Source organism: Varanus komodoensis, unplaced genomic scaffold (assembly GCF_004798865.1).
Source record: "Varanus komodoensis strain SLA01 unplaced genomic scaffold, ASM479886v1 scaffold18_1, whole genome shotgun sequence".
In the NCBI taxonomy this organism is placed as follows: Eukaryota; Metazoa; Chordata; class Lepidosauria; order Squamata; family Varanidae; genus Varanus; species Varanus komodoensis.
In genome coordinates, this window is record NW_025335548.1 from 7,733,160 (window position 1) to 7,753,539 (window position 20,380).

The following is a 20,380-nucleotide window of genomic DNA, read 5'->3' on the forward strand; positions in this document are numbered from 1 at the left end:
CTTGGGGCATAGGAATGGGGGTCACAAGGACAGGTTAGGTGACAAGTGGCTGGAGAGCAGCACTTGTGAAAGGGACCTCGGGGTACTGGTTGACTGCAGACTGAACATGAGCCAGCAGTGTGATGCGGTGGTCAAGAGGGCGAACGCCACCCTTGGTTGCATAGCCAGAAGTGTGGCTTCTAGATCGAGAGAGGTGTTCCTACCACTCTACATGACTCTGGTGCACCCTCAACTGGAGTATTGTGCTCAGTTTTGTGCCCCTCATTACAGAAAGGATATAGCCAGGTTGGAGTCAGTGCAGCGCAGGGCCACAAGGTTGGTGGCCGGTTTGCAGGGGATGGGGTATGATGCGAGACTGAGGGAACTGGGTCTCTTCAGCCTGGAGAAGAGCAGACTCAGAGGGGATATGTTGGCGACATACAGGTATGTGAGGGAATGTCACATGGAGGTGGGTAGAGACCTGTTCTCCCCTGCAGAGGAAGGCAGGATGGGCTCCAATGGAGCAAAGCTCAGAGAGCCAAGGTTCCATTTAGATGCCAGGAAGCACCTCCTGACAGTTAGGACCCCGAGGGTATGGAATGGGCTTCCACGGGAGGTTGGAGGTGGTTGAGGCCCCATCAGTGCGGGTGTTCAAAGATAGGCTGGACGGAGCTGGCTGGAGCTGGGGGTCAGACTAGATGGTCCGGGAGACCCCTTCTGACTTGCTCTGTTTCTGCGTTTCAGTGAATGCCCACCCCTCAGTCCATACCTTCTACACTCAAAGGACAATCTCTGGAGGAGATCCAGCATGCAGTGGTCTGCCAGCACACGGGAAGCCCACCTAAAAGGAGGTCTCCCACTGGCTACATGGCAGCAGGGGCCATTTGCAAGCCGCTGTGACAACTGCAGACGGACTCTTTTCAGAGGACAAGTGGCAGCCGCGCAAGGCCAGCCTTGGACTGGCCAACAAAGGCACATGAACATAAACGGAAGTTGATGTACAGAACTGATTGTCTATAAATTGCCTACAGAGGAGGCCGCATTGTTCTATGGGATTCCCCGCTGCCTATTCATAGCAGCCACCTGTCCCTGGCGCCTTAGAAAGATGAGGGTCTTTTGTTCAGCACTCCCTGCTCGACAAGCAAGGGCAGGCTTCCCTGTCACGAAAGCAGGACATTTAATAAAGGGTTCGTAAGGGATGCTCTGCACTGTGCAGGCTGCACAGTGGCTTGTCTGGAGCACACCTGCTTGGGGGATTCTTCAAGGGGGAAGGTTTGGTGCCAGTCTTCCTTTCAAACTGCTTTTCATATATGGTTGGCTAGGGGGCAAAGGTTAAAGATCTGATGCCTGGGACAAGAATTCCAGCCCAGGTCCAACTCTGAAACTTTAAAAGAGGGGGAGGAATCACTCCCCCAATGGTGAATTCAAGGACTGTAGGCAAAAGCCAGACTGCTGATGGGAACAGAGAGAGGCCCGATGGCAAGATGCCCAGAGGAGAAGCGGGAAAATAATACCCCCAACAAAAGCTCAGTGAGGATTGAACATACTCGATGGCCACAGAAAGGTGAGCATCAACTGGGGGTAGAAAAGATAGTGGCCAAAAACAGGGAGCTGGTTGCACGGACCTGGATCACCTAGAAGGTGGATAGCTGGAACACCAAACGGACGCCTGGCATTGTTAGTGAAGGGCTCATTTTTAAGAACAAGCTAACAATCTTAGATCAGCAATTTTGTGCCAGGATTACAGAAATGCATATTCCATGCAATAGTAAAACTGGAATGACCTCACTGGGGCAGCAGAGTAGAGTTATTGACGGATTTTACCTTTGCTAAGCTGAAAAAGCAGGTTGTTAAACAGCTGCAAAATGTGTGCATTAGAGAGATAAATACCAAGAATCATTTACAGCTAGGGCATTTTGGATAAACGTTTTGAGATTCAAAATGACAAAAAAGTTTAACACTTAAAAAGGAAACGATCAAGAAGCTTTTGAAAAAAGGAAACACAACTTGCAAGTGAAAATGACCCAGTTAGTATTGCTAGGAGCCTCTAAGTCAGATGTCCCCATCTTGACCCCTTGGAGATGCATTGGATTCCAACTCCCATGATTGCCATCCAGCTTGGCCGCACTGGAAGACACTAGGTAATACTTCACACAGTGCATGAGGAAATGATGGCATTTACTTCCATGAGCAGTGGAGATGGCCACCAATCTGTATGGCTTTAAAAGGGGACTGGAGAAATTCCTGGAGAAGGCGGCCCTCCATGGCTACTAGTCCTGATGGCCGTATGCCACCTCCAGCGGCAGAGACAGTATGCCCATGTACACCAGTGGCTGGGGAACACGGGGAAGAGGGTGGTGTTGCACTGGTGTCCTGCTGGTCACGAAGCAAAGAGAGCAGACGGACACTGGGTCTGATCCAGGGATGTTCTGATGAAGGTTACGGGTGGCTGACATAGTGCAAGAAGAGGAATAAACCAGGACTGGGAAAAGTCATGGCTGAATTGCCACTAAGCCACAAAGCTCGCTTGTGTCAGTCAGTCCCTTTCCGTCTAAGCTACCTCGTGTTGCACTACAATTCCCATCATCCCCAGACGGCAGAGACGTGCTGGTGGGCACCCTTCTGCAAAAGATCAGCCTAGGACTGGGGTAGGTTAGAGGACCCACATCACAGTCAACACATTTTGAAGCATCGCAATCCCTGTGTCAGCATGAATGGGGCAAACATACCTTGGATGAAACGATTTGGTTGGAGCAGAACGTCTGAGGAATGTAAGCTTCTGTTTCGGAAACCTGGTGGTGGCCAACAAGGATAGTCCGGGTGCTGACACGTTTCTCTTCTCCAACAAGCTGCGAGACAGGACAGGGAGAGAATTATTCATGTGTTCTTGGGAAGCATATCGGAAAAATATGCTTCCCTATTTGGGGAATTCACCATGCCTGTGGCCCTGATCCTGAGGCTCCTTGCATAGAAGGCGAACCTTTGAGCCCACAGGTTTTGGGGCATTCCCTGGATGGAGTGGCCAGCGCTCCCTGGACTACAACGAAAGGAAGCTGAAACCTACACTCTCCCGAAGCTCCATGGGTGCCCTTCTAGACAAAGCGAGCCTTGGGAAAGTCTGAGAGGTTTTAAAAGGCATGGTGGATTTTCCACCCTCCCACAGCCATTGGTGGAAATAGTGCAGTTTGCCAATTATATCCTGCACAAGCAGTAATTACTGCGTTTCTGAATTACAGAACATCTTGAGTCAAGAGTTGGGGGCACAATTTACAATTCATCCGCTCTCTAAATTCTAAGCTATTTTGCTCATTTAAAGCATTCATCTTCTCCGGCTTCATCCCATAGGGAAGCCACAGGCAGTTAACAGCAGCATAAAACGAGGAATAAACACAATATAGAAACAACAGTAAAATGGTCATGCAGAGCAGAGCAGCGCGTAAACAACAAAACCACAAGAGACAGCAGAACAAGAAGAGAAACAAAGCTGCAATTCAGTGTCCAGAGAGCTTTCGGAGCTGCATGAAAAACAGCAGCTGCCACGGAATCCTCCTATTTAGGGAGCCAAAGCGCCAAGGGAAAGGCGATCCACAGTCCTGGCATCACCACCAAAAAGGCCCTGCTTCCCATGGACACCCATCAAGCTTTGGCTGGCAGAGGAACAAGGTACAGGGCCTCTAAAGAGCAAGAACAGCAGGTCAAACAGGACAGTCTGCTTTTGCAACACGTTTCCCAACCATACTGAGGGACACGGGGGTGGTGGGGATGCACATCAGTGAGAAACCCACGAACAACCCTTGCAACATGCAAGCATCGAACACACGTGGACGCACGCACACACAATCCTCTACAGCAGGGGTCTCAAACTTGCGGCCCGTGGGACGATATTTTGTGGCCCCCACTTGATATCAAAGTTTAGTGATAGTGCGGCCCTCGCGTTTTTCTCACACGCACCTGCGTGAGTCGTTACCCCGGGCGCAATGTTCCCTCTAAGCTGCGTGCCGGGACGGGGGGGGGGCACGGGGGAGGGCCCTGCGGCCTTCAAAGCGCCGGCGGCGCCCGGGCTGGCCTCCGGGAGCGACGCGGGATGAGCGGCCCACCACCGCCGCGGTGGTGGAATACTTGATGCGGCCCAGCCTCACCCAGACTCTACTCCAGCGGCCCCCAGGTAAGTTGAGTTTGAGGCCCCTGCTCTATAGCATGTGGGTTTGGTGCATGAGAATTCATGAATCCCTTGAGAGGCGAGGCCACATGGAGAAGGCTCCCAAAACGGCTATTTATTTAGTTAGTTTTTATATGCTGTTCAAGACCACATTCTCTGGATGGATAACAAAAAACAACAACATACCCACAAACAACACACTGCATCCAACCATTTTTATTTAAGCAGCATTTTAAATGTTAATATCATTGAATTTTATTTGGCCAGGGCGGCTTATTTTATTCCAATGTATATATTTTAATTGTTATTGTTTTAATTTATTGTGTATTTTATTATGTTGTGAGCCGCCCCGAGGCTACGGCAAGGGGCAGCATAGAAATGTTTTAATAAATAAATAAATAAAGCCAAAGATATAATCAATTAAATATTAAAATGTTGGGAAAATAAAAAGGTTTTCTCCTGGTGCTGAAAAGAATAGAGCGAGGGCGCCAGGCGAACCTCCCTGGGGAGCAGGTTGCAAAGTTGGGGTGCCACCCCCGAAAAGGCCCTTCTCTGGGTAGCTACCCTCCTAATTTCCTTCAAAGAGGGCTCCTGGAGAAGAACCTCTGCCTTAGATCTCAAGGGGTGGGCAGGCACATAGGGAAGAAGGCGCTCCTTCAGGTAGGTAGGTGCTTTAAAAAAGAAAAATCTCCTATAAAAGAAAAAACGGGCAAGCAGAGCGTACTGGATCCAATTCCAAGTCTATCCCCTCCTCTGTGTCTTCTCCAGTGATGTGAACACAAAGGAGGAATCAAAAGATTGTGCGAGAACTTTTCACAGTTTTTTTTTTCTTTATTTTGCTGTGACCTTCTTTAAAGCAGCTTTTTCAGACTGGCTGGTATTCCAAAGTATTTTTTATGTCTGTGCAACACACACACCAATTTTTCCCAACATCTCTTCATCTCTGATATGGAAGAAATGGCTCACAACTCAAACAAACAAAAAAGGGGGGGGCAGGAGTGGGGCAAGAAAGAGAGAGATATAAATAGCCTGTATATATCTGGAGGGTATATATCCATCACTGCCCAGAACTTTGTATTGGAACATCCAGCGTTGGATCAGTGGTTTCCACACAGAGGTCCTGATGCTTTATGTGAAGTAAGGCCAAGAAATGTCAACAGAAGCTCTTGTTTATTTCCACCTGAACCCTTTTGAACAGCACAGGAGATTAAAGTAAAAATGGGCAGGCACCGCCCAAGGGAAATCCTTCCAAGGTATCTCTATTTAGAATTCACATGCTTGCAATGACATTTCTTGGCCTCCATGCGATGCCAATTTTGCATCCTGTGGAATTGGAATTGCATTCAAGTTCAACGCTCAGAAATCTCTTCCATGGCACATGTCAAAAAGATTTCAGTTTAATGCAAAAAATAAAATAAAATTGCTCACTGAGCCCACGAATTAAGCGTCACCAATACCAGCAAAATATACACTATGCAGCATCTGACCATGCAACCAAGAAAGAACTCTGCAAAAGTCCAGAGGCAACCTCCTGAAACTTTTGTGTTGGCCAGAGAGGAAGAAGAGCATTTGCCATTTCCCTGTGGACCTTTCTCCCTTCAGAGGTCTCACAAACTATTTGCAGGCGTTCTTGAGGTTCAAATGCACATGGGAATCCAATGGGTGGACGGGAAAATAAAAGTTTCTGAAGAGAAAACCAGGTGAGCCCTGGTAGAAGGACACATGATTTCTGCCTTTTAGCTGAAATCTCATTCCATATGTTTCCACCTATATAGTAGAAAGTGTGGAACAATGTTTGCAGTGTTGGACCAGCCACTGGAGGTCTGGATTCTACCCCCCACTCAACCATGAAGTTCACTGAGTGACCTTGGGCCAGTCACTGGCTCTTAGCCTAGCCTACCTCACACGGGTGTTATGAGGATAACATGGCAAGAAAGAGGATTATGCACATCACTTTGGGTTCCTTACAAGAGGAAAACAGTAATATATGAATGGTATTTTAAAAGGATTCTGAAAGGTAGGAATGATTCCTTTAAGGTATGGTCAGGAATGTGGGCTTTTCAGGCATTATTTAATGCAAATTGAGCTTATTCATGGTTATGTCCATTGGAAAAATTTGTTTGCACTGGAAAATTGTCGGGCAACCTTGGGAACAATCTAATTTACCATGCTTAATTTGACTCATGCTTAGAAAACCACAAAGCTAAACTAACCCATGTTATTTTTCTCCCAATACACCACATGCATTTGAAATATCTTAAGAAAATATTTTTTGAAGCAGTTTCAGAAAAGAGTTAAAACACATCTCATATGATTTAAATGTTAGACTATGTAGAAATGTTTTGGGGGATGCTTCTAAAAGGGAAAGAAAATAGCATGTGTTTCCCTTACTTGGTTTTGAGGCAGCAATTCTGTGTAACTAGAGGGTACTGGGGAAACACAGCAATCCCATGCCACCTAAAAGAGTGGGGAACTACAGGATATTTCAGATTCCCAACACCCTGGTCAGAGATGGTACTCCAACCCTGAAGCTGGGAATCAGAGGTTTGTTTGCCAAGGCTGGAAAGGGGAGAAAGGGAATGGGTAAGGGGAAGGGAGAAGACTGGGGGGAGGGGGGCCTGCTATGAGCTATCCTAATCCCTCTTCTCTCTGGGACATTCCAGCTAGGTGAGCAGAAAAGCCCGCAAAACAGAAAAGTTTGGTTTCAAGGGCAGGGTGGAGAGGACTAGAATGAGTGTGAACTTTCAGGTTGGGGGCTTACAGACATATTGAGAGAATTGCTTCCTAAGTGGAACAGCAAAAAAAAAAAAGAAAAAAAAAAAAGCAAAGGTATTAAAAACTGGTGGCCCACCCAATGTGTGAGCCTGCACTAATTAATCCACCAATTAATGTCAGTAAGTCACAGAAGTCTGCATGATCTGCTGACAACCATGGCAGAATCCAACTGTACTCCACTGAGATTGCTGAGGGACCTCCAGGTTTGCTGTCTCTATTTAATATTCCAAGCCATTCACAAATAACTCAACAATGCCCATTGACGGTATCGGCTCCAAAATGGTTAGTAACGTGTGTTTGCATGACGCATGCCTTAAAATCTGTGTCTCAGTCAAAATGTGCAAATTTTAAATCCCCCAAGCTTCAGGCTATGGGCAAAACTTCAGAAATCCATGCAAATTTGGGAGCAGGAAATGTGTAGTTTCCTCATCCAGAGGCAATTTGTTTAGTCCCTGGTTGCACAAAACATACAGAAATTGTAAACTGAGAAGAATCTTGGAGAGCTTGAAGATCAGTTGTTCACCTACTCTGAATTAGTCATTTCACACAGATACACAGATATGTATTCCAATGATATTGATGTATTCTCCCACATATTTACTAGTGGCACCACCCAAAAAAAATTACAGAAAATTTGGAAGCACTAACCTTGCTTTATCCCACATTTGCAACTGGCATTCATTTGCGGTTACTCACACACTCATGAAATGAACACGTGTCAGTAGAAAAATAATTTCTGGGAATTGTCCACCCTGCATTATAGGGTTTAGTTCATGCCACCTACAGCTTTGAGCTGTGAAAAATGCCAGTGTTTTGGCTCCACCCCTTCTGTTTCCAGACCCGCCTACAAGTGGGGTGCAGCCCTCGAATTTGCCTCTTGATCTGGAAGAGATTCTGCACCCCTATAATAAGTGATCGTCTCCACCTCCCTTCTGTCTTAAAAATGGGGAAGTTGTCGATTGAAGAATCAAGGCCGCCCCTTTTCCTTCGCACATCTCCAGCTTGCTTAACATCCAGCCTAATGAAGTGTTACAGAAATGCTGAATGCTCGCTCACTTTAGCCTTATGCAAGCATTCGGCCTGCTCAACACGGGAAGTTTGGAAACTGTGTGGGCAGGAAGGGAAATGCTGGGAACAGGGCTTGCCACCTCATGTTGCAAGCCAAATCTAAATACCAAGACAAAGGAGCAGACCTTGCATGACGGGGTGGACAGGGCCAAATGTCAGGGCTTTCACATGCCAGCTCCTGGCAAAGGCCGTAATTCATAAGCCACTTACGAAAAACAGATCATTTGCTTCTGGCTTGGCCTCCTTGACTGACATATCTGATGCTGCGGGTTTGTGGGCCACGTGGACACTCTAGAATTCAGGACTGGGGGTGTCCTCTTTTTGGGGACCAATGTTCCTCATATCCCATTTGGCTGATGGAGCTGCAGGAAAACAGTCTGAGGCCTCCAAGGTGTTGCTAGGGCAACCACTCAGCCCGGGACTGGCAGTTGGGAGTTGGAATTCCAGGATCTGGAAGACGGGCAGTGGAGCAAGGAACAGGCAAACTACAGCCCAGGATTCAGGGACCAGGGAAAAGAGATGGGGCCAGAAAGGGCATGGTTTAGGGAGCAAAGAGGTTGGCATCTGACTAGGAAACAAACCCTAAGCCTGGGTTTCAAAAATAACCCATCTGAGCAGCTGAAGCTTTTTGCACAGGATGGACATGGCAAGTTTTTAAAAAATACACTTCTTGTACTTGCAGATCAATCTCCGGTTAAAAACGAGCAGTGAGGGGTGGTTGAAAATTTGGCAACAGCAGGGAGGGGGTAGAGAAGAGAGGATCCCCTACAGCTCCCTACACCCACTCTGAATGATTGCATGATTTAAGGAAAGTTATACCTATAGATTTGTGCATCATCAAGGGATGTCTTCCACAGAAATGCCTGCACTCTGAGATTCTTCCGATTTGAGTAATTTTTTTCTAGCTGCCAGTCAAGAAGGTGCCCACATATAACCAGTCAAACAAGGCAAGATCTGTGCACAAGTTGGAAGTGATGGCACACAAGGAAGGAGGAGGGGAGGGGGAGCTTAAGTCTTGCAGCAGGGCTTCTCATCTCCCTCCAGCTGCGAGCCGCCAACGAGGCTGGAAGAAGCTGCATGGGCCACGAAGAACATCCCGCTGGGAACAGCTCAGGGCCAAATGACTTAGAAGATCACAGCTATCTCTAGTTCAAGGAACCGGGGTTGGTGATCAAGCAGCCCTTCTTCTGTCCAAGACCCTCTCCAACCACTACAGTCACTATGGGATCAGAATGGCAGATAAACTGTCTTGCTATCAGGTGGCTTCCCGGGTACTCTGCACATGTTATGATGCTGCCCTACTCTGCTAGCAACCTCATCTTGCTTCAAACACCAGGGCCACCCACGTTTAGAGCTAGACTGAGGTTCGAGGGGTCCTCTAGAGGTTGCTAGAATCCAACTCCCATTGTCCCCGGCACAGGCTCTTTGTCCCCCTGTTCCCGAGTCTTCTCCCAGTCATCCAGATGAACCGCTGCCACATGCTTTCAAATAAACGGACACGTGAGATTTCATTGGCTTGCATTGCAGTTTGACAGCATCACTTTAGAAAGAAAACACATACATACATACATACATATATATATAGTAATAAAGTGATTATTATTTTTATTTCATTGCATTTTATGCTGCCTTTCTGCCTCTTGCGAGGAATCCAAAGTGGCTTTCATAGCACTCCTCCACTCCATTTTTATCCTCAGAGCAACAGCCCTGTGAGGTGGGTTAGGCTGAGCATGAGGGGCTCAGAGTCACTCGGTGTACTTCATGCCTGAATGAGGACTATAAACCAGAGGGGTTCAACACTGCATCACTCTCAGGCAAATTTCTACCTCTCTGAACACAGTTTCTACTGTGTTCCAGTAAATTAAGGCACACAGTGTGTTGTTTCACTCTCTATGGGCAGTTCAACCCACAGACCTGATCTGCACATAACAAGCCAGTCTGTACCATCTTTGAAAAGTGAGTTGTTGAATTGGGGGTTGATGTTACATGAAAATGCTGCACTATAGTTTAACTACGGGTTGTTACCTGTGGAAAAACCCAGACTTCACATCCCAACAACAAACTTGGATTCTCTTTCTGGTTTGTTTGTGGTATGCAGCCGATGGTTAAACCACAGTTCTGGATCTGTATGTAATCATAACAACCCACATTTCAACAACCTAGGATTCAAAGACATCCCGTGGTTAAGCTGCACTCTGGTGCTGTTAGATGCACTGCAGGCCACTGTCAGTTGTGCACCCTTGTTTCTTTGACTTTCAAACAACAACTTTGGAATTGTCATCACATGTAAACTACGTCTATGGGATGATTATATGCTGTTGAATTCTGGATTATTGTTACATGCAAACCCAAGATGATGGATTACCTATGGCTTATTAACCCTGCACAACCTGGGAAAAGAACCCAAGATTTGTTGTGAGCTGTGAAGTCAGGTTACTAGAGGCCACCATTATATGTGGATTCAGAACTGTGGATATTCATGGATTGTTTCTCCAAGCTACAAAAGCAGCAGGTAAGAAAAATGTCGAGCTGTGCCCTATATGCCTGTACTACAATGCCATAAATGCGTTTGCAATTCAGAGTCCCAAAAGACAAAGAAGAGGAAATCAACCAAAGATTTTTGGTTTTTTGTGGGGGAGTCTATTTTGCATGCCTGCCTAACAGTCAGATGTATACAATGCAAATCTGCCTGTCCAGGCTTGTAAATACTGTCTCTGTTGAATGTGAATTTCCCATTCAACTGATAAAAAACACAAGAGAAAACAAAAACAAGCTGGGACACACTAAGTTATCTATTGGGAAAAAACAAAGCAAGACAAAAGACAGGCAATTACCCACAATCCACAGCTTGTTCTCACAGGCTCTCTCTCAATCTCTCTGTGTTTTACTAAAACATTTTTAAAAGATACTATCTTGCCTCTAAAATGCAAATGAAGAAAGCAAATGCACACAACGTTATATGATCATTTCACAAGAAAATGGCATGGAAAATGAACGTTTTTAAACGCTAAGTACATTGCTGCAGTTCTGTTTCTCACCTAAAGGATTTGGTAGTCTGTACACAAGAGACTCACATAAGCACTAAGATTCCAAGTCCACACCTTTTATTCCAAGGGAAACATTTAAAACGAAAAATATGATAGGTGTAGAATACAAACGGAAACTACATTTCATGTGCTATTTCTGCGAGATCAACTGCCAAGATGCCAGTCAGACAAAAATAAACACACTTAAGAAAAATATCCTCACAATGTCTTTAAAAACACCCACATCCTTATCTACAAATCCGTGAACTTTCCTACCAGAAATTCTTATTTAACTACTTCATTGCTTTTATCCACCAGCACAGCAATATCCTAACTTTTCCACAACAAATTATTCTCAGCTGTACTCAGCAATGCAAACCAATATTTCCTTCTTTCACTGTGCTGACAAATAGCAAAGCTAGCAAACGCATTGAGGCTTACCAAAGTAACGCACACTTTCAGCAAAGTCTCTGCAGCTAAAGAAAATTCCATTTTTTCTCAAGACAGTTGCATCAGCCAACAATCTGGCATGTGCAAGGAGGCTGTCCAAAAAAGGAGAATTTAAGGAAGCAAATAACACATTCTTTTTAAAAGTGGACAGGGAGAGAGAGAGAGACAGAGGAGAAAAACAAGTTTTTATACAGAAGTTGGGCAAAGATCACATTGCAAGAGCCTGGAATGTGTTCAGTTTAAACAAAACCTTCCAAGAAGGAGGGACTAGCTACTTTTGTCAATAATTAGAGGAAAGCCAAACCTCAGATTGGAAAGCTGTGATCCTGTGCAGACTTAGGGGGGGAGCAAGTCCTATAGAACTCAATGGGACTTGCTGCAAGCCGCTGTGGGGGAACTTTCTCTACAGGGTTTCTTACTGGCAGTGGCACCATGCTGAATCTTCAAACCATGGACCATAGCATGGCCTGACCTACATAGCCAACCTCACACAGTAGCACCAAACCCTACCTCCCTGGGAGAAAAAAATCACAACCGAGATGTGACAACTACAGGAAAAGAAAAAAGGCTTTTCCACAATATACACATTTTGGGAAGTAGCGCAAACAAACATCACAGGTGAAAACTAAACCTGGTTGAGCTTGGTTAGCCTCCATTTCCCTCCTTTGCAGCCGACAAATGAAGCAAAACAAAAGTGCTCAGGGGCAGGAACGTGGGTGGGTTTTCTGGAAAGCTCCCTGTGAAAAGTCTAAAAGCATCTAATGATGAAACAGGTGCCAATTCCTTCACCAGTGGTGTACTGAAGCGGCATTTACAGGGTCAATGTTTCAAGATTTTTGAATAGCAGGGACTTGGAAGCCATGTGCCACCCCCAGCCACAGGCTCCCCTGTTCCCTTTGAGCCACAATCCTCACAGTGAGCAGGCCACAGGGAAGGAGTCCATGCGAAAGTAGAACCATGGTGCTTTTTAGACGGGGACTCGGGAGATGAGGGTCCAAGTCCCCCACTCAGCCACGAAGCCCACCGGGTCACTTTGGACCAGTCGCTCAGTCTCCGCCTTAGCTACCTCACAGGGTTGTTGTTATGAGGATAAAAGGAGAGGAAGGGAGCTTTTTAACCTGTTCCTTGCATGAGGAAGAAAGGTGGGCTATCAATGCAAGGTAATAAGTATGAAATTGCCATAATAGTTAGCAGGTTGGACTGGGAATTCTTGCCTTCACTCAGCCTTGAAGCTCACTGCAAATCGTAATAACCAAGAATGAGAACTGGGGAAACAAAGGGCAAGCACTGTGCTCTCCATGTCTTGGTTTCATGAAAAGAAAGTGGGCAAGAGGAACTTGGAACACTTCCAGGCAGATCTCCTTCTCCTTCTTGATTTTCCCAGAAGGGAAATGCAAATTTGGAAATAAAGGCAGAAGGGAAAAGGAGGCATTCTTCCAGCTGGATCTCTGTCTCCTGGGACACCTTGCAAACGTCTCTTGTTGGGATTGTTGAGAGCGGCGGTCAGAGACACTTTGGTGGCCTCAAGGCTGACGAAGGCTGTTTGCAGGCTCAGGCTGCTTCCTCATCTGTCTGCACTTTTATCAGGACAGCTTTCCAGCTAATGGAGCCAAGACGTGCCTTGTTCGTAGGGATGGGAAAAACAAGATCTTCCTTTGGGGCCAGTGCAAACCTCAAAGTGTCTTTATTGCTTGCCCTTGAAATCATAACATAAATAGAACCTTGGAAAGTTCATCTGCTCTTTTGCAAGCTAGTGAAGGGCTGGGCTTCCAGGAAGGCTGCTCTGGAAAGGACCGTTAGATTAATGAGGTCTGCTCCTCGTTTCCTCCCAAGAAGCTCCCAAGCCTGGCAACCAAAAAGAACTCTCATGTTGAATATGTGGGGTCAGTTGCATGAAATGCCCAGATAGCAGCATAGGAACAAAGAAAGAAAACTATATTCAGGATCCAACCAGCAAGTTTCCTAACAATAATGCTACTATAGCTTTCGGTGCAATCAGAAAGCCTTGGGATTCAGTGCCTCTGGAGGCCATTATCCAGTGCCCTATGTCCAAGTCTTGAAAATAATAAGCATGCGCAAGCATCTAGTCCTCAAGCATATGGTGAGAAAATGAAGAAATGTGCAAGCAGTGTTAACAGGAGAGTAAGTGGGCACTGCTCAGTTATATCTTTCTCCTGACCTCTTGTTATCTTTTCCAAATATTTTCTCCATTTAATTAAAATGTCAGGTGGAAATACCCAGTTCAGCATAAAGCATAAAAGTTTTGAAAGCACATATAAATAAATGAAACAAAACTATTTAGTTCCTTTGCCCTAAATGCCAAATTTGGATCTGCAAGTTTTGATTGTGTCTGAAGATGGTCACTTCTAACTGGCTATGCAGAAGGTCTACACTTCTATAAATGCCCGGCATGCCAATTTTGGCTGTATGTCACTTCCTTCGCTCTTTAAACTATTTCTAAAAGTGGCATTCCAGGGTTACTTGCTCAAGCAGTAGCAAACCCGAAAGGGGTTCCCAGAGATCCTGGCTGCTGGGAGAATTGTGCTACAGCCCAGCACCTCTTCAGCAGAGGGCAGATACAGGGAGGGGACAGTGACGGAGCTGGGGACAGAGAAGGCCTGCATAATGGCTCGGCTAAGATGATCAGGGCTCGTCGCTAGCAAGCTTTACTAGAAATGGTGCTGCCATCTCTCCCTGCATCCTACCACCCATTCAAGATGCAAAAGCTGGAGAAATTGGCATTTAAAAGTTCCAACAACTTTTTCTGTCTTCAGGTCCAGAACAATGATATACTAAAATACACATTACTTGCAGTACCCCTTTTTAGCTTCCTTAAAATGGGACCATCAAGATTGACAGCACTGTAGTTAGTTATAACTAACTTAAGGTCCATTCACTTCCATGGATCTATTCTAAGAAGGTCTGACATTGGATACTAGCCTAGAGTAGTCCTTTCCACCTTGGTCTAATAATGACCAGCTGTCTTCTTTTCTTTTCTTTCCCCTAAAGGCATTAACTTATTAGAAAAACCAAAAAGATACTTGAATCAGTGACCAGTTTATTTTCTGTGCTAGTTACTTGGTGCACAGATACAAAATGTTAGCCATTACTGTCAAACAATGAAATTAACTATAACAAAACTGTAATGAAGGGTTATCATGCGTGCCATCCACATTAAGGTTTCTGTAGGGATGGACAATTCATTGGAAGTTCTCCCCTGTGGTTTTTATCCTGGAACACCATGGCCAGCTGACAGTTACAATATAAACAAAAAATAAACTCAGGAATTGAGTCAAATATGGCAACAGAACACTACACAGCTAGATCATGTGGACATAGAAACAAAGAAATAGAGCGAGTCAGAAGGGGCCTCCCAGGCCATCTAGTCTGACTTCCGGCACCAGCCGGCTCCGCTCGTGACATGCCCACCATGTGGACATCCAGCCTATCCTTGAACACCCACACCGATGGGCCCTCAACGACCTCTTGTGGAAGCCCATTCCACACCCTCGGGGTCCTGACTGTCAGTAAGTGCTTCCTGGCATCTAAATGGGACCTTGGTTCCTTGAGCTTGGCTCTGTTGGAGCGCGCCCTGCCTTCCTCTGCAGGGGAGAACAGGTCTCTACCCACCTCCGTGTGACATCCCCTCACATACCTGTATGTCACCAACAGATCCCCTCTAAGTCTCCTCTTCTCCAGGCTGAGGAGACCCAGTTTCCTCAGTCTCGCCTCATACCCCATCCCCTGCAAACCAGCCACCTCCCTTGTGACCCTGCGCTGCACTGACTCCAACCTGGCTATATCCTTTCTGTAATGAGGGGCCCAAAACTGAATACAAACTGGACTTCCTGCTTCCCACAGAAAGCAAGGTGCGTCACACATGGAGACGGCAATGCAGCCTTCCTGAATCTTGACTCTCCCCGCAGGTCTTAAGCTATGATTCCCACCATCCCCAGTCCATGTGGCCACCAGCCATGCAGTCTGAAGATGATAAGAACTGTAGTCCCAGTATCAGGAAAGCACCAGGTTGGGGAACATTGGCTTTGGGTCATACAATAGGGAGTCTATTGACAAAAGCTGGCTGGTCCAATGAATTGTATATACAAGGACTTGAAATTCCCACTAAGAGAATATTGCCTTGGATCTGGAGTTAAGTGCTCTGAAATCATTGGGATTTTGGTTTGGCATGACCCATTGTTTTATTGAAATATTTTCTAAGCTATCCAAAGACACCTATGGAAAAGTGTAAAGGTGTAAATAAAATAGATACCAGCTTTTATAGGCCTAAAATCACAACCCTTTCTGACTGTATTTTAGTCACACCATGAGGACCATAATTTGCCACAAATTTTCCACACAAAGAAATGAGGAGGCCATGCCTGATACACTGGCTGGTTTCATGCTGCAATTAACTTTTTCTCACCCATGATGACTACATTTAAGAAATAATGGTGTATTTATTGCACAGTGCAAAGAAGTATGTGGGACTCTGACTTTCACCAAGTCAGATTATTTTCTTACAGTATTCCGATGAAAAGAACAGTTGCATCAAACTTTGCAGTTGCTTAACATAATATAAAACCACACAAAGCTTGCATCCTTGCATCCACCCCCCCCCCCCCCCGGCCCCAAATCAAACATTTCAGCTCAAAAACACTTTCGGCTAAGTAAAACTCATTTGCTTTCCATTTTAAAGTTGTTTTTGTTATTAGGTATAAACGTCAAACAAAAATGCCAAATCAGATCCTGATAGATTTCAGGCACTGGAAAAGACAATTGCTATTCAAAACAATTTGAAAAGCCCACATCACTAAAGGGCAAATGACTTATAAGGTCATCCAACTTTTTGGTGTGTTTTTAAAGCACGTGACTTTCTGTTTAATGTGACTCCATGCATTTTGAAAAGAAAGGTGCCTCAACAGGATCGGATCTCTGCACCCACTGCCTTTTGAAAACACCACCCTAGAAAGCATGTGTGTGTGCGGGGGGGGGGGGTTCAGGGGGAGGGATAATTTTCAGGATGGAAAACATAATGTGATGTTTGGTCTCTGCATTAGCTGTGACTCTCACTTTTGCTATGCTTGGTCTGAGCTGAACAGCTAGTTCCCAAGAAACCCTAAACTCGATCTATCCCTGCAACTTCTCTGGAAAATAAATTCCAGGCCAAATGACCTCAAACGCCCAGTTCCAAGAAACCCTTCTGAACAGACTGCCAGTGCTACCTACCCCGTTCCAAGCAGCCTCTGAAGACGCAAGGTGCAACAGTCACCTCACATGCCCCTAACCCTAACCCTACACATTTAAATGAGGGGTTGATTGCGTGTGCCTCTTCCAGGCTGGGGAGAGAAATGCATTGTAGAACCAATTTTCACTGCTGTGTCCTCCCTTCCTGAACACTATTTAGATTTGCCATTGACTTGGCAGCCTTCCCTGGTTTTCATTCCATGTTAAAATTCAAGGTGAACTTAAAAGGGGGAAACTAACGCGGCAGAGAAAAGCAGGAGGTGGTCAGGCTGCAAGAGTGAAGTGGGAGCAGAGAATCCGATTGCGTTGCACATGCTCGTTTTACCAACGCTGCCGGGCAGTGCAACCGTTCCGAGAGGCAGCGCAGAGCTGCTCACATCCAGCCTTCCCAGCAGGGTGACACGGCAGCCTAATCCCCATTAATGCAACCAGTCTCCTAATATTATACTGGGATCAGATCCAGAAGCCCGACTAATCTCAGTGCATTAGACCCAGCTATCAAGATGAGATCAGCGAGACAATTGCTCTAGGAAGAGAAATCCAGGGTGCAAACCACATTCATTAAGCACCCAGATGAATGGCTTTCCCGCACGGAGTGTGTCGGGCCAGCTTGTGCCCTGGTTATTTATTTAGGAGGTTCCAATCCGGCTCTTCACTGAGGGAAGTCCCTGGGTGGCTCATAACATATACTGTAAGCATAAGAAAAGCATCAAATCCTTCAAAGGCACTCACGGTGGTGGTGGATTTTACAGAGTCAGCACTCATCCTGATAGACCTCACAGCCGTGCCCCCAAGCAGCTGCATTGATCCAAGTCAGCTTTGCCCGGCCAGGAGCAGGTCTTCGGTGAGGCTAAGGGGTCTGGACGGCCCATTTGTGTCCAAGCCACCCAAAATACCCGACACTGCAAGGATTGCCCATTTTTGCTGTGGAAAGTTGCTTCCCTCCAGCCCCTGCTGCTCAGCTGCTGTGCAGACTGCAGCTAAGCTCAGAGGAACAGAAAACTGGAGGGAGGGGGCGACAGGCAGGGCCCTGCTCAAAAAAGGCACCAGTGCTGCATCGCCACGCCACAGAAGACACGGAGTCACTGACGGGGCATTCTGATGACCTGCCTGCAAAGCTATCCATTAAGCAAGTGTGTCGGGGCACCTTGGCCAAGCCGGAAAAGCAAGGGCCAGCAGCCAGAGGGGCGACCGCTTGTGGAAGCGGAGCAGGGGGTTAGTCTCGATGCTTACAGGCTCCTTCCAGCTCTACTGCTAGTTACTCTATGGGTTCTAGTCACCGGATTCAATGGGACTTGCTTGGGGTTACCACCCAGCAGAGGCGAGTTAAGACAATCCGCCAGGAGCAGCACCCTTTAAGAAGAGTGACCAAATGCTGAAGTACTTTTTATTTTTAAATCAGTCTATACCTGGCACTGGCAGAAGGTCCTGATCCCACTATACCACCACAAGCACCACCCTTTCTGTCCCGGGCATGGCCTGAGTTTCCAGGCATTCCCTTCTCTCATTTGGTTTTGGACCAGGAGCCTCCACTGCTTATGCTTGAAATGCTTCCACCTCCCTGGGACGGGCTCATTTCAGCTGAACTGAAAGTTGGGATGCGTGGTCCATTCCCAGGCATCATAACCCCCATGAGATCATCAGTAAGCAGTATCTGATGCTGTTAGGACATCGTTATTATGGTGCTGCTTTTATGCCCGTTGTAAACCATCCAAAGAGCCTTGAGGCTTGTGTGACAGTACACAAAAGTGTTAAAAATAAACAAATAAATATCCCCCCTCCCCTTGCAAGCAATCCACAGCAGTGTATGGGGTTCTCCTCCTCTCAGTCTCATCCTCACAGCAACGACCCTGTGAGGTAGGCTGGGCTGAGAGTCTGCGACTGGCCCCAAGCACCCAGGGGCTTCTTGGTTGAATGAATACAGCCCAGATCTCCTGAGTGCCAGTCAAGCCTCTCAACCACTACACAACATTAGCTCCCTAAAGCCCCATGTGGACTTACAACACTGATGCCACAAATGCTGGCAAACTGAAATGATTTGAAAAACAGGTGTGCAAATGCACCGCAGAATCGTTCCTGGGCTGGACCGGATCTGCTTTTCACACCAGCTGAGCGCAAGCACAGGACCGGGGCAAGATGGACACCACGAACACCATGTGGGAACTTGCATGAATGTCTATAAATATCAAGAAAGCTGCAGAAAAAACACCCTGGCAAGGTGATAAGAGAAAGTGATAAAAAGCAGAGAGCCCAACCCACAATCGCCACAGCTGCTGTGGCCTTAACTACATCAGGGCCTGGGAGAGTTTTAGGATGCAACAAACAGAAGAAATAAAACCCGAGGCAGTTCCTTCACACCTCATAAAAGAAGAGGCAGAATACAGAGAAGCCACAAGTCACTATCCCTCCTTGTCTCAGAGAGTGTGGAAAACACTGCTCGTCATCTTGCAACCCCAAGAGACTGGAAGGTGAAGGTAGAAAAGCTCTGGATTTTCCAAGCCCCAATTTAATCCTCGGCAACTCTGCCGTATTCCATACATAGTAATGCAGATCTCTGCAGAAAGAGGAGCAAATCACTCATGCCACATTAGATCTTTTTATTATTTTCTGGATGGCATAGAGAAAATGACCCATCAAAATGCCCTGTCTGATAATGCTACTGTTCTCCAAGGCTTTGGCCGGGACTCCTTCCCTCCGTATGTGAGCTTTTCCCAGGCCAGTGACCTCCAGGAGTTTTGGACTACCACTCCTGTTAGCCCCAGCCAGTCTGGACAGTGGCCAAGGCTGAGGATTGAGGCAATTCATCCACCCTCTCCATACACTCCCAAATCTCTTGTTGCTTTAAGGATCTCCTCTCCACCCCTCCTACTCCTTCCTCAAGCTCTCCGTGTCCTTATCTTTTCAGTGCCAACCGGAACGCGGAGGCTGGCCGAGGCAAACAGTGCTTCACAAGCGAGGCCTTCCATCTGCTGCATATTTGCACACGAGCAGGGGGTAAGACAGAGCTGGAAGCATGTTAGGAACATGGGGGAGAGGCAACATGAAGGAGGTTATGAGGTCAACTTCAGCTAGAATTGCTACTTGTGTAATGATCAACAACCTCAGATATGCAGATGATGCCACTCAAAGGGCAGAAAGTGAAGAGGAACTAAAGAGGCTCTTGATGCAGGTGAAGGAGGAAAGTGCAAAAGTTGGTTTGAAACTCAACATTAAGAAAACTAAGATCATGGCATCCAGACCTCTCACTTCCTGGCAAATAGATAGGGAAGAAATGGAGGTAGTGACAGATTTTATTTTCCTGGGCACCAAGATCACCACAGACAGGGACTGCAGCCAAGAAATTAAAAGATGCTTGCTCCTGGGGGGGAAAGCTATGGCAAATTTAGACAGCATGCTATTATTTATTTATTTATTTATTTATTTATTTATTTATTTATTTATTTAAAACATTTTTATGCCGCCCCCAACACAACAAAGCCTCGGGGCGGCTCACAGCAAAAACAAAATATACAAATATAACAATTATACAACAAAAATATTAAAACCCGGTGCATCTCGGCTTAAAAGATTTAAAATCCTATAAATACCAATAAATTAACAATTAAAATAAGTTTCAAATAAAAAGGTCTTAGCCTGGCGCCGAAAAACAAATAACGACGGCGCCAGGCGGACCTCTCTT

The 20,380-nt window shown here is 46.2% G+C and overlaps 1 protein-coding gene across 1 annotated transcript in view; it reads right to left on the reverse strand.

Annotated features, from left to right (window-relative positions):
• Window positions 1–20,380, reverse strand: part of ATP11C (ATPase phospholipid transporting 11C) — an 82,483-nt gene that overhangs the window by 52,141 nt on the left and 9,962 nt on the right. The window contains exon 2 of the mRNA XM_044426986.1: window positions 2,709–2,828. Coding sequence (XP_044282921.1) covers window positions 2,709–2,828 — 120 coding nt within the window. The remainder of the gene's footprint in view (window positions 1–2,708; window positions 2,829–20,380) is intronic.